This window comes from Anoplophora glabripennis, unplaced genomic scaffold (assembly GCF_000390285.2).
Source record: "Anoplophora glabripennis isolate ALB-LARVAE unplaced genomic scaffold, Agla_2.0 scaffold3, whole genome shotgun sequence".
Classification (NCBI taxonomy): Eukaryota; Metazoa; Arthropoda; class Insecta; order Coleoptera; family Cerambycidae; genus Anoplophora; species Anoplophora glabripennis.
Window position 1 is genome coordinate 702,706 of NW_019416486.1, and position 14,355 is coordinate 717,060.

The following is a 14,355-nucleotide window of genomic DNA, read 5'->3' on the forward strand; positions in this document are numbered from 1 at the left end:
TTTAGATAAGTACACCCTGTATAGGCAACTTTTATATTTTTAGAAAAGTAAAATCGATTCAAATAACAATTCTTTATTATTTTCGGAAAGTGAGGTATCTACTATCCTGAAAAACCGAAGTAGTCAATTATTTAAAACTTTTGTAACTCCGGAACAGTTTATAATAAGGTTACGATGAAAACAGAGGTTAATAGATCATTATAGTTTTACGTAGAATCAATTTCATGGCTATCATAATTTATGAGACATAAATAACATAAATTAAACACGTTTTAAAACAGAATTAAATGTTGCCCTTCCTTCAATTCAATCAATATTTAATATTTGACCCCTCACCTTTTTGAAGAAGAAATCAGTTCTCGTTATATATAGGGAGTATATCTACAGAGTGATCACCAAAGATGATAGATTCAGCTATAACTTAGTCTTCTTGATATCAAAAACATAAAAACATAGCATCCCACATCCTATATAAGTAGGTACGTACATTTTATGTCTGCTATGTACAAATTATAGATATATTTGAAATGTACCTTCGTAAATCAAAGTAGATTTTTGAACGTATTACTGATAAAAAAATTACTCTTAAAGTAATGTTTAATCCGTATATTGGTGTTATTTTCGTATTTATAATTTCTTCAAACGAGTAATTCTTGGATATTTAGTCGTCATCCAGAGGAAGTATTAAAAACATACACGAAGAACAAGTTATTTGTATTTGTACTTGAAATATTGAATTATATTTTACAAACTAAAGTTAATATATAGGACGACATATATAGGAAAATACATGAAATACAAAGTTTTAAATGTTTTTGCCCATATGGTAAATACTATTTTTATGTGATTTATTCATATTATATTATGTCTAAGTATGTAGTTGTTTGTACCTTAGTAATCATTACCCCGAAGAATAACTAGATACTAATAATTTTGTTATCATCGAGAAAATAAATTTTCTCTTATTGGATCTTGTGTTCCATGCACTGACATTTTTGTCTGTCGATTGTCAATAATTTTATGTTTTTCAGAGTTGTTTTTTTGAAGTAACGATAGTATATGTTTATTTTTCCACATAAACTGTAGTTTCTGAGATCAGTAGGCAAATATTTACTGCATAGTAAAGTTTATTGTATAAATTAGTTATATAAAATAATAATGAAACGCAGAAAGCATCTACCATTGGCAACAGCTTTTAAGAACAGGACGGTGCTCCTCCGCTTTATGCGTCAATTGTCCGACAGTATTTGGACCAACGATTTCTACGGAATTGGATTGGGAGAAGAGGCAGCATTGAGTAGCCTCCACGATCACCGGATTTATCTCTCCTTGATTTCTTTTTGTGGGGATACCTAAAAAGTAAAATCTATAAAACACAACCAGCGTCGCTGGAAGATTTGCATCAAAGAATCGTCGACAAATGCCGTCCAATCACTCCGGAAATGCTTCGGAATGTGCGCGAACGTTTCGAACAAAATCTTTATTCTTATATGGAAGCGGGCAGTCATCAGTTTGAACATTTAATCAACTAAGTAGTAAGTAAGCAACTAAACATAATTTAAATTTTAAAATGTAAATTTTTTTCAAAGTATGGGGCGGAATTATAAAATTTAAAGTCTGTTGTAAAGAGAATTGTAAGAGCTTTCAAAAGAAATATTACTCAACCCCCAATGCCATTTAAACGTTTTGGGGTGATGTTTACCCTTGCTTGGGGGTGAAAGTGGCGGAGTCAAAAATACCAACAAAGAATGTCTCCCTTTAATCTAAAATCGACGGGTCTGAGTGTTTTTCTACAATCTTGACGCAGTTCCTGGAAATGGTTCTGTTTCGTTTTCATTTGGCCACCCTGTATAATTGTAAATGTAAACAGCTGCTAGATAATAAGTTTCAATGTTTTGATGATGATTAGAGTCAAATAATTGATTCTTCTTACAGCGATAATGACTTACATATTTCATTTTCAGCATCTTAATTTAAGTTAATCGTAAATAATATAATTAACATAGCCTCTTTGCCATAATATGTAATATGATATACTGGTTCCAAATGAGCGTATTGTCTAATAAAGTCTTAAGTTGCTTTCAGCAAAAATGAATATTAATTCATTGTACATAATTTTTTAATTACATATTGATGACATAAAAACTTTGTAAGGCAAATCTGCGAAAAGTCAGCTTATTGTACTCACGAAGCATTTAAAATACTCATTTCGCTTATGTTTTTGACCAAGTCCAAAACGATTGATTTCTCTTGTATCTTAAGTAATTACTATTACTAGAAAAACCACATAATTTGTATTAAAAGAATTGTAAATAATATTAAAGTTTTAAAACGGATAGGCTTTTAATTGTCATCGTATATTTTCTAAAATTTCCAATTTGCCTTAAAACTTTCGAACCGTTTTATGTGGGAGGCGTGCGAAAACCGCCGCATTTTTTATATTACCCTTGACTGTAAAATTAGGAATACAATATTCCAGGAAACGCTCGGTGGTAACGGGTCATTAAACCATCGATCTTAATCAGTGGCATGTAGTTCAAAATAAATGATACGACTTTTCCACCCCAACCAAGGGTCGGTTAAAAGTTAATACGCTGACGGTTTGCGAGCTGTTTTGAGTCTCCTGCGAGGGGAATTAATATTAAAATTTCATAATCACCACGGTATTATACAAATATAGGCTGTAATTACATTCTTTAACTTGACAGATTAAGAATTGACACTGATACTGCAGTGTAAATATATTTACCGTTTATTAACATCCTAAAATGAAAATAAACGTAATAATCAATAGATAACAAGTTACAGCATGTAAAATTTATTCCTTTTACTATCACCATGTATAAAATATTGAGCTTTGGTATTTTGACTAAATCTGTTACATGCATGGGGAGTAAATATTCCGTCGAGTTGTGCGAAAAGTGTTGATGAACATACTTACAACTCCAATGACCTAGTTTGAGTTGTCAGTGTTGCGATAAACAACTACTCCGAGAGCTATTTGCCCCTACCGGCATTGAATTATACTCGCAACACCTAGTGCTACAGCTAGGATCGTTTGTCAGTTTAACTCACAAGGCACAGACCGGTTTCGGACTTATTAGTCCTCATCAGTGTGTCATAGGTGCGACAACCGACAAACGACCCAGCTGTTCTTCGTCGTATCATCTCCTTTTCGTGATGGCCTGATATGACATTGAATGAAGTATAAACTATCATGCTTTGTGGACATTTGTCTCACATTTAACACGTTTAATGCCTATCGACATTAATACTTGTAATTTATATTTCTGAATTCATTTATTTCGATGGTGATGCGTCTTTAATTGAGTGGTATGGATATTCATAATGACAGGGTGTTATTTTTCATTTCATGTTTCTTTAAATGGGGTGATTATTACAAAATAACAGACTAGTAGGGCATTTTTCTCTCGGGGCTGTCGAACACTGCCTCCTCGACATCATTAAATTTTTATTTTTAGAACTTCGTAAAAAATTGAGATATTCCGAACGCAAAATAATGGCAGTTAAAGCTTTTCCTGTGTTGCGCTCTACACGGTTCTTTTATCAGTTTACATGTTTGGAAAAAAACAACGTAACGATGAAATATAATGAGCAAATTTAAAACCAATGTATATCTTCAGTTAGCAACGTTTCTGACGCTTCTTATAGAAAAGACCGTCGAGTAAGCAGATTGTTTAATTAAATATGACAAATGTATGATTTACTTTTCACGTATAAACACATCAACAAATAATTAATCATACTTAAAATAAAAAAAATCCGTACAACGTTCTGTTCTTTCTTGAGTATTAATCTGAATTGTATCTGATGTTACTCAAAATAGCAACCGTTACACGCGCCGTTGATCTTTTTTAGTGGCATTGTTAGGGTTCTACCTGTATACGTTAGCTGATGAGAAAACGCTCATTCATTCTTTTCCCGATTTTACAGAAAAACACACAACTCGTTATTTTAAATAAGCGTATCCAATCTGTCTAAATGTATTCTGGAAATACACGGCTGAATTGTAAATATGCCTGTTGTAAGCTTACAGTAGAATAACAAGCACTTTTAATTAATGCTGAAATTGTTAACGAAATTAAATTTGCAAGTTTTTTGCTCATTATAACGATGTAAAGAAAATATGCGGTACAATAACTTTTTGAAAAAAAGTTAGTATACTTTCGTCATCATATTTCACAATTATTATGTAAAAGGTAATTTAGTGGTGAGTGACGGAACATTTTTTTTATAAACTATAATAATGCCATTGTAAAATTGACAAGTAGATGTGATGGATTCAATATATTTTATGGCTTATTGGACGTTTTAAAGTCCCTGATATTTGGTGCAGAACTATTTGCCTACAAAGGGTTTGATTAAAATGCTTACCTACCTACATTTTAAAGGAAAATTCCACGTCACAAATTAAAAAAAAATGGTGTCTGCTTAAATTACCAACTTATCAATTAGGAAAATAGCTGAAGGGATTTTATTCAAAGGACCCCGCACGTTATTTATGAAAATGAGGACTCGATCAAATTGGCTGAAGTTGTGGTAAGTTGTTGGTTTTGTGTTACTGACCAAGTCTCCGCAGTATTTGGGGCGAAAATTAAAAATATTGCACTAAAAACAGTAACTTTTGTGAAATGTTATATATCAGCATCGCAAGTTCAATAGTTCATTCCACCAACCAGCGTATTAGAGGAAATTATTCTAAGCTTCCGATATTTGTGGAAGATAGGTGCTATCACTTTTACAGGGTTATGACCGGCATTCGCTGACGTGTTGCTTGTTTATTTATGTATTTTATAAAGTTAGCGTGAACTATGAACTATTTAAAATTCGTCTCTATTATATTTTAGTATAAGTTTCGATATTTTTAATGTTTTGTTATCCAAATAAAGGAATATAGAGACCAAACTAGAATTGACAACAAATGTCGGAATTCCTGGCGCATTCGCCAAATACTTAAATTAATGTTTTGGACTTCGTGTTTCTTAAGACACAACATGGTCTTTTTCAAAATATGGGCCCGGTCAAATTGGCTTATTAACATTTTTGAAATGTGCCAAATACCAAACTGGCCGCACTGACCTTTGGCAACAGTAGTTTGTAGATTGCATTAATAAATCTCTTAGTTGAATGCAATAATATCTCTAAGTGCGGCTAGTTTGTATTTGGCACTTGTTAAAATGTTAATAGCAGCTTTTCGAAGTCATCCGATAATTTTTTTTATAAACAGTTCACAAAAGTTATTGTTTTTGTTGCAATATTTTACTCATACTACTTTGCAGCCATCATCAGCGTAACTGATTCAGGAAAATAAATAATTTTCGGACCCAAATACTGTGGAGACAATTGGTCAGTAACACAAACCAACTTACATAACTACAATTTTATCCAATTTGACTGAATCCACATTTTCATAAAGACTGCGTCCATAAACCTATCGTTAACCTACTTAGCAAATATCGTAAGTCCACTTTTTATCCAGACATCAAAACGCATATGTCGAACGTCCACTGCATTCGATTAAAGGCCAGAAATAGTTCACCAAAATCTCTGTCTGGATAAAAAATGGACTTACGACATTTGCTAAGTAGGTTAACGCTATGTACAGGGTCATTCTTATAACATCCTACCTCTCTTATCTTTTTTTATCTTTTTATTTAGAATAAAATAGAACAGACCAAGTCTCAGATTCCTTGAGATATCAAAAAACTTGCGTTTTTTACATGGGAATAAGCTGTATAGTTGCCGTTTTTTAACCCTCCGTTTTTTTTATTGCAACAATATATACATACATATCTACTTTGACTCTCACAATAGCTGAAGTCAAGATTGTCATGGAGCTGGTGCGTGTGTATGCCGTGTATTGAAGCACGTTCTACCGCCAATTAAACGAATCGATTATTAAATTATAATATTGCGAGAAACAACTATTCTAAAGGATTGAATTAATATATAGTAAATAACTAAGATCATGCCTGAGCCGAACCACCAGACATATACTGGTTTTGTATTTATTAGTCCTCATCAATATGCCATGGGTGAGATAACTGACCAACAATCCAACTATTTTTGATGTTAACTACAGCCATAGCAAAGTGCCACAACTATGAATGATCAATGCCTAGGCCTCCAAAAAGGGCTGTAATTTCCTAGATAATATGGAAAGCACAGCCTATCTCCAATTGAGCGAACCGATGATATTGCGGGAGACAACTACTTTGCTGACTAAAGCATTGAATTATACCGAACTGTTTCGTAATTATTATGAAAATTGCAACTTTATTTTAGAACCTTGAAGGGTCGTATTTCCGTAAATATAAGTAATGAAATTTTTCCTTGACCACCTGGCCTAATGCCCTTTTGTGGACTGATTCCGTGTGTCTACATTTGGCGTAAGAGAAATACTTTCATACATATATTAAAATGATCCTTTTCAATTAAACCGCGCGCACCGCACTTATCTCGGTATTCTCGGGCGGATACAGGCGCGGAATTTCATTCCGCTGTCTCTCATAAAGAAAGTAATCTATTACTGACGTTTTTACAGAAAGGAAGACTACATACCTCCGCAGGGAACGAGTAGCCGTGGATGTGGTGCTCGGATCCTTGCTGGTTCTCGGTGCCGTAGTGGATGTATATCTCCTCGAATTGATACCGATACGCTAACGGTCCCCCAGATATGTTCACGTGTTGTTTGGTATCTTTGTCGACCCTGAAGACCAAAGACTGGCCGGTGTTGTGCAGCATACCACTCACCTGGAAACAAAAAGATTTGGATACATGTGCAGAACAACCAGTTTTCAAAATTAGAAACTTTTTATCACAACTTTCAGAAAAAAAAATTTATATGCGACAGTGATACAAATTTTGTATATAATTTCCAAAGTAAAAAATTTTATAAGAATATGTGCAATGAAAGATTTTACTTATATATATTTTTATTTATTTAAAATTTCTATCGAGGACATGAACAAGAACAATTACAAAAACAATACCAAGAACAAAGACATGAACAACACTAACTACAACAGCGAGAACTAGTACGAAAACAAGAAAAAAAAGAGAACGAAAACAAGATCGAGAAGAAAAGCAAAAGTTAAAGCAAGAATTGGAATAAGAATAAGGCCGAGAACATGAACAAAAAGAACAAGATCAAAATCAAGAACGGGGATGACATGACCGTGGTGGTGAAGAAGAAAAACGAGAACGAGAATCAGAACTAAAACAAGAACAAGAACGAAAAGAAATGGAGCAAGAACAAGAACGATAACAAAAACAAGACGCAAGAGCCAGAGAAAAATCAAGAGAAAGAGCAAGAGTAAGAACAAGAACAGGAACAAGAACAATATGATGAAGAAGGATAAGAACGAGATAATCATTTTTTACTAACTTTGCCTAGCACACAGAAAATTCTGGCATAGGTGTAAAAATTCAATCCGCTATTACAGTACAGTACAGTACTTTCAATACTTTATTTTAAGTACCTATTGAACTACTAGAAAAGTTAGTTACAAACATAAAAAAGTAAAGTAATATCTCCTGAAATGAAAAACAAAATCTGCTGCTGCTGCTACTACTACTAATCATTGAACGCAGAAGGATTCCAGTCTGTAGAAATATATTTGTTATAAAGGAGTTAAAATATAACTAATATTGTGTGATTTCCAATTTAAAAGGATGGTAGTTGATAAGAAATATTTTTTTCTCACAATCAGAAAGTATTAATTTTTTAAATTAACCTAAAATTTCAAAATTTTAGGTTAAGCCGTTTTCTGAAAAAAATATTAAAACCGACCCCACAAAAGCGAATATCTCTGTATGGAGGGCTGAAACCGGAAAAAAATATAGAAAATACCCCCTAAAATAGGCCATAGAATACCCCCTTCAATATTTACGTGGGATATCTGACATTAAAAAAATCATTTGCAATATCTTCGAAAATAAGATATTTTTATGCCCATGCAGATGTCATTGTCATCAACTAATCTCTTTTTTGTACTTAAATCTAGTATACTATAATAAGCCGATTTTTCAGTACTCCTCTGTACCCAGCCCCCAAGGCCTCCGTTGTGGTGGCGTCCCACTCGAGTCGAGAGTCCATAAAGTTACTACACCATTTCGGCGGCGAAGTCCTTATATTCCTATTAATTATAACGAGATCTGACCGGGTGGCGATGCCAGGCCATTTAACATTACTCACACGCACGCAATAATAGTAATAACCTTTTATTACCACCCCTTGAGACCAATCCTTTATTCTGCTTTCTGCCTTTAAGTAGGGGAAACTATAAAGTCGGCCGTAACGATTTGATTTTTTATTGTTTTCAGAAGGATGTAATATAGTGAGTTCATTTTTACTGAATATTTTTAAATAATATGAGGAGATAAAATACATGATCCAATGAAATAGTAGAGCGAGACTGCAGTTGCGTCAGGTCGAAAAGAATAAATTTTAGTGCTGGAATTTTATTTTAAATAGGGAAAGTTGAGTTTTTTTTTTATTGTTATCCATTGAATATTCATATAGGGTATTAAAAATAATGTAAACAATTTTAAAATCAAGGAGTATCCCCAAAAAATAAGAAAAAAAGTTCATAAAAACTTGTTTCCGAGATGCATGATGTTGTTTCTACTTTTGTTTATATCTCCCAAACGGCTTGACCAAATCAATTTAAATTTTGTACAGAGTATTATCTAAGTTTGCATGAATATGAAGAAGTTCAGAGGTATCATATTATATTTTAAGTATTTCTGAAAGGGCAAAGGTAAATTGCATGAAATGGTACTTTTATTTATCTTCGATAGGACACATCGTTACCGCGAAAAAACAAAATTTGATGATATACATTAAATTACACACTGTCTTATAACAAATTATTTAATATCTCCGGAAAAGTAATTTGACACCTTAAATTTTATAAAAATATTAGTTACCTCGTTATCATGTGTATAGAAAACCATATATTTTTTCCTATTCTTACGAATAAAAGTATTTTGGTTTTCTATTTAAAATTCATTATTAGTGTTAAAGGTTAAGTGCATTTGTGTTGAGTTCAGTAATTTTGTTCGAATATTCACCAAACTTCGCAATAGTGAAAAATTTTGAAAAAGAACCCTATCGACTCTGGAAGACCTACATAGGTCTGTTTCCACGCATGAGGTAGTAGAGCAAATTTTGGAAGGAAGTGGGTTTCCTGAACGGTTAGTACCGCTTACCATATCCAACCTGTACAAGAACTCAACCCCAGTAGGTCTCAGATTAACATTTTGTAGAATTTTCAATTTTCATAACATATGCACGTTTGGGCTGATCATAATCCACGTGCTGGTTTTTGATGCTAGACATCAATCAACAAGGTTTTAGTTTAAATGTCCGGATTGGCACTCTGGTAGACATATTAATAGAACCTGTCAGTTAAATGATCCTGCATACGTATCTACAATTCTGAAGACAGTTTTATCGTTATTCCTTGAAGGCGCACCTATGAATCCTTCTTAATTCTCATTACTGTTTGAAGAGTATCTAAATGAACCTTTCGAAGAAAGGTAGATTGACGTGGAGGACTAGTTCAATCAAAGGCCTCGATGCTAGACCTGGAACTGTTACACTTCTTTATATGGGGTTATCTTAAAAGTTCAGTGCATTCAGAATCAGTTCTACAGCAGCGAAAATGAGATGGCTTTAATACAAATAGAGCTCAACCAGATTCCAGTTAATTTGGTCAACCCGTTTGAAAGCATTCCTTATTTCCAATTTTTTTGCACTGTATATACAGACCGTCTCCTAAAAAACAACGCAAGCCATAACCCCGTCATTTACAGTCTGATTTTAAAAAACAAAAAATTATGTGAAATGGCTCTAAATACTCTATAGAGTGAGCCTATTGGGGCGTATTTATTATTATTATTATTATTTTTGAAAAGCGATAGTCACCTTTTTTTTCAAATAGCAATATACGTTTTTTTGTTTATTATTATGGAGAATTCTATTCTGAATTCAACGATACATATAATGTCTTCTTTTATGAAATATGTATTACAGAAAAACCATGAAAATATAGTCAATACATGTCACAATAATGTATGCCTGGAAAACAAAAAATAATACAAAGCAAGTAAATGTCATTTTAGTGTTCGTGTCCCAGTTTTTTACGCATTATACTCTTTCTGTGTCATTTACACTGGGTTATTTATTGAAATAGCCTCAACAGTGCAAAATATGAGTAATAATCAATTGACGGACATGATTCAGGTATACTTTCGATGTAATAAAAATCGTGGTGCAGGAGTCTGCCATTACAGAGAACTATTTCCTCACAGAGAAGTTCTAGAACCACGTAGATTTGAAGAAAATTTGAGAAACTATGGTGCTTTTAAGAAACCAAAACTAGAAGAACGCCAATTTAATGTTCTTCTTAACGTCGAAGAAAACCCAAGAATTGCCATTCGGGAAATTTCTGATAATAATAAAGCATCAAAGAGATGCATGCGGTATTGAAAAAGCACATATTCAAGCCATACATTCCTCAAAAAATACAGGCAATAGAGAACGGCTACAATTTGTTTCTTTAGTTGTTTTGTGCTTGTTGTTCTTCGTTTAATGTGTTTTATGTTTAATTAATGTTATTTCGTGTTGAACTTTGTATAATTATTTTTCTATTAATTGATATTCATTGTACTGTTTCTTTTCTGTTCACTACAAAATTCTCTTTTAAGTTTTATTTGCTTTGCTATATTATTTTTTGTTTTACATAGCACAGATGATTAGTTAAAATACATTTGTCATTCTGTAATAAATGCTTTTCAAAAGTAAAGTTCATTTACATCGTTGGATTCAGAAAATAAATCTGCACAATAATAAATAACAAAAATGTATATTGCTATTTAAAAAAAAAAGTTGACTATCGCTCTATAACAAAAAAAAAAAAAAGTAAATGAGCTCAAATAGGCTCACTTTATAGTGTATTTAGAACCATCTCATTTAATTTTTTGTTTTTTTAATATCAGACCATAAATAACGTTAGTTATGGCTTGCGGCGTTTTTTAGGAGACAGCCTGTATATTTAATTTAAGCCAAATAGTTTGACCAGGAAAATACAAAGACAAAGATAACGATATTTCAATATACGTGTTCCTAGACATGGGTCTCGTGGATTGCATGTTCTATTGTGGGAATGCTAAAACCAACGTACTTCTTAAATCTCCCATCTATGTCATGGCAAATAATTATAATTTAATATCTATGCAGTGTGATATAAACCACTGTATCATAAATAATTTGTTATCTGTAGCAACTGAATTTTTTAAATTAATAAATTTTAACTGACATTGTAGAAACTAGAACGTATTTTGTAGTTTATATGTATATCTATTTGTATTTATTTAGAACTATGATTTTTTATATTTTTAATGTTTTGTACTTGAATGTCTATACTTGTTTGTCCTATAATTGGCACATTTGTTCTGTTGGGCAATAAATGCGTTATTATTATTATTATTATTATTATTATAATTCTAAATTTATGCAAATAAATAAACAATGTCTGATTCCTAATTGGTATATAAATGTATTTGCGTACGTATTATAATAAGACGGTATTTTCCAGACAAATTATAAAAAATCTTTCAAATATTCATTAACCCAAGAATCATTTCGTATTCAGACCAAACTTTTCCATGAAATAGGTCGCTGATCGTTCCGGTTTCGGCGATTTTCTCCTGTGGGACCTAACTCAATTTAACAGTTGCCAAAGTCGAAATTTGTGCATGTATTTCAATAACGTTTATTCATTTAGAGTAGTGGACAAAAGGGAAAAAACAGATTCAGAAACACATCAAATATATTTCAGGTTCCAGAAGCAACACAAAAGAATTGAACTTGTTTTTTTTTAAACAAATTTAATTAAAATAATTTTTAACTTAGTAGGTACGTGTAAATATGTATAGAATATAAGTATAGTGCTCATAGTGTTAAATTTTCAAAAATTTAGTAAGTATTCCAGTAATTTTAAAATTGAAAGAATTTATGACAAACAAAAATGGGAGATTCTATAACAAATTAAGCTTAAAAACCACTAGATTATGACTAATGTAATGAAGCTGATATTATTAATATGTGCTTTTACGTAATCTTACATTAATGTAAAAGGTATATCAAATCAAGACTAAAAATGTTTTTAAAATTATTCTCTGATAGAAAGTTATATGTGCTCTTTGACAAAAGCAATTTCAAAGACAAGCTATTAATTATTATTAACTAATGATATTGTGGGAAACAACTATTTTGCGAGCTAAAGCCAAATTCAGTTTGAACTACACCCACAATATCTAGCAAACATGTTATATTTCACAATAAGTATTAATTAATTGTTATCTACGAAATAAAAATAATGTGCTACTCATTTTGATACTAATAATCGCTAAAACGCACTCTAGTCAAAGTTTGGTTCCTAATATTTAGAGTTGGCCATTTTAATTAATAGAATATCAGACACACAAAAATGTCCAAACTGAAAATCCGACGTATTTTGATGAGCTAAAAACGATACCGTAGTCAGAATTTATGCACGACCAGCCAGTGTATATTATAATTTATATAAATTGTAATTTTAAGGGATTTTACTTTTCCTGTACATTCTAAATTATTTACGTCGATTTCCATTTTTACGTTGGTGCCGTTTCCGTATAGCCGCATTAAGCAGCGCTGAACAAAGAACTGTTAAAACTGGTGGATGGAAAGTTTCAAATGTAATTGCCACCAGTACTCTTTGTCATTCACTAACTTTTAATTAACAATAAATCACACTCTTTCATTTAGTTTTGCGCGGATCCCTGTTCTGAAAACACACTAATTAGTTTTTGACGTACGTAATGTATGGCATAAAAGTTGAAGGATAATCTTCGTTTCGTTCGGCGATAATGTCATTGTGCGCACCACGCCCGCAGAACACGACTGATTGTCTTGCATTTTGCAGCGAGAGGATAATAAACAAGACTATTGTATGTATCTGCATATTAACACATTTGCGTTCCAGTAACAGTTCGAAAAAACGAAACATCGAAGTTGTTGAAGATACATTTTAAATTAACCACACTTTTGAGGTATTTGCTGCAGATTTTAAACATACAGGGTGTTTGGTGGCAGATAGATATCGAACTGATTTCAAAACACTCCCATGTGTATCCTGTGGTTGTCAGGTGTGTATTATTTATTTTTTAAAAGGTATAATGCATTTTGTAATAAAGCGCTGTAAACAGCCGGATAAAGAGCAATAACATATTTGACATAAGTATTAATTGTCATCACGTTTTCATTGCCTTTTCGACTAAATAACACTATTGGAGATATGAAAACTTATATGTACGGCTATATTCAGAAAAATTCGATTAAAAAAATATAAAAATATACAGGGTGTTCCATATAAAGAACCTCACTTGTTTTCATATGTCAAAAACGTGAAAGTTTATAAAAATTTTAAGAATCCCATGATAAACTACATAAATATTACTAAAATTTTTGTATTTACCCTTTTGTTCTATACAGTATGTCCGCGGATTGAGTTTACAAGAGGACAAATGGACCAAAAAGTGAATGATACGAAAAAAAAAACATTCCTCGTAAAATTGTTTGCTTGTTTAGAAAATACGAATCAGTATGACAAACTAGGTTAAAAACACAACAATGTTATTTTGCGTATGAGTAAACGTATCTAATTTTGCAAGATATGAAGAAAGGACATTGTTGATAACAGTTTTTGCTTGAAAAATGAATAAGAATCACGTTATCAAAAATTTAATTAAGTATTCTCTAGCACACCTCTCCAGTAATAATAGTAATAATAATAATAATATCGCTACTCCTCATTCTAACCACGAGAATTAGCCCAGAAGTCGGAGACTTGTGCGGGAAAGGAGGCGGCATATTATTATTAAGCAGGCCGCATTTGCGCCCAGGAACGACTTATGTTGGTAGGCCCTAACCACCATTCAGTGCAGGAATGAGGAAAACCTGGAAAACCTCATTAATTAGGGGGGTGGTCAAATTTCAACCGGTGTCAATCTCTCACATTGACCCAAGCCAACATTCTTCCACCCTACTATACCTGCACAGAGGGGGCCAATCCTCCGTACAAGCATAGCTAATCTACGGTCTACCGCCCGCGGGATTCGAAACCCGGGCAGATAGCACACATCGATTTAAGTACTGACGCCTTAAATCGTGCGGCTATCGACCGATGTAAGTACCAAATAATATTGAAATCCTAAAAGGCAGAATTACCCAAGTTGATGTCTGTTCAATATCCCAGGAAGAAATCGGAAATTCCTTCCGATATATAA

At 32.6% G+C, this 14,355-nt stretch overlaps 1 protein-coding gene across 1 annotated transcript in view; it reads right to left on the reverse strand.

The window, feature by feature from the left end:
• Nucleotides 1-14,355, reverse strand: part of LOC108917918 (carbonic anhydrase-related protein 10) — a 461,749-nt gene that overhangs the window by 172,271 nt on the left and 275,123 nt on the right. Inside the window, exon 4 of the mRNA XM_018724730.1 lies at nucleotides 6,583-6,774. Within this exon, the coding sequence (XP_018580246.1) occupies nucleotides 6,583-6,774 (192 nt within the window). The remainder of the gene's footprint in view (nucleotides 1-6,582; nucleotides 6,775-14,355) is intronic.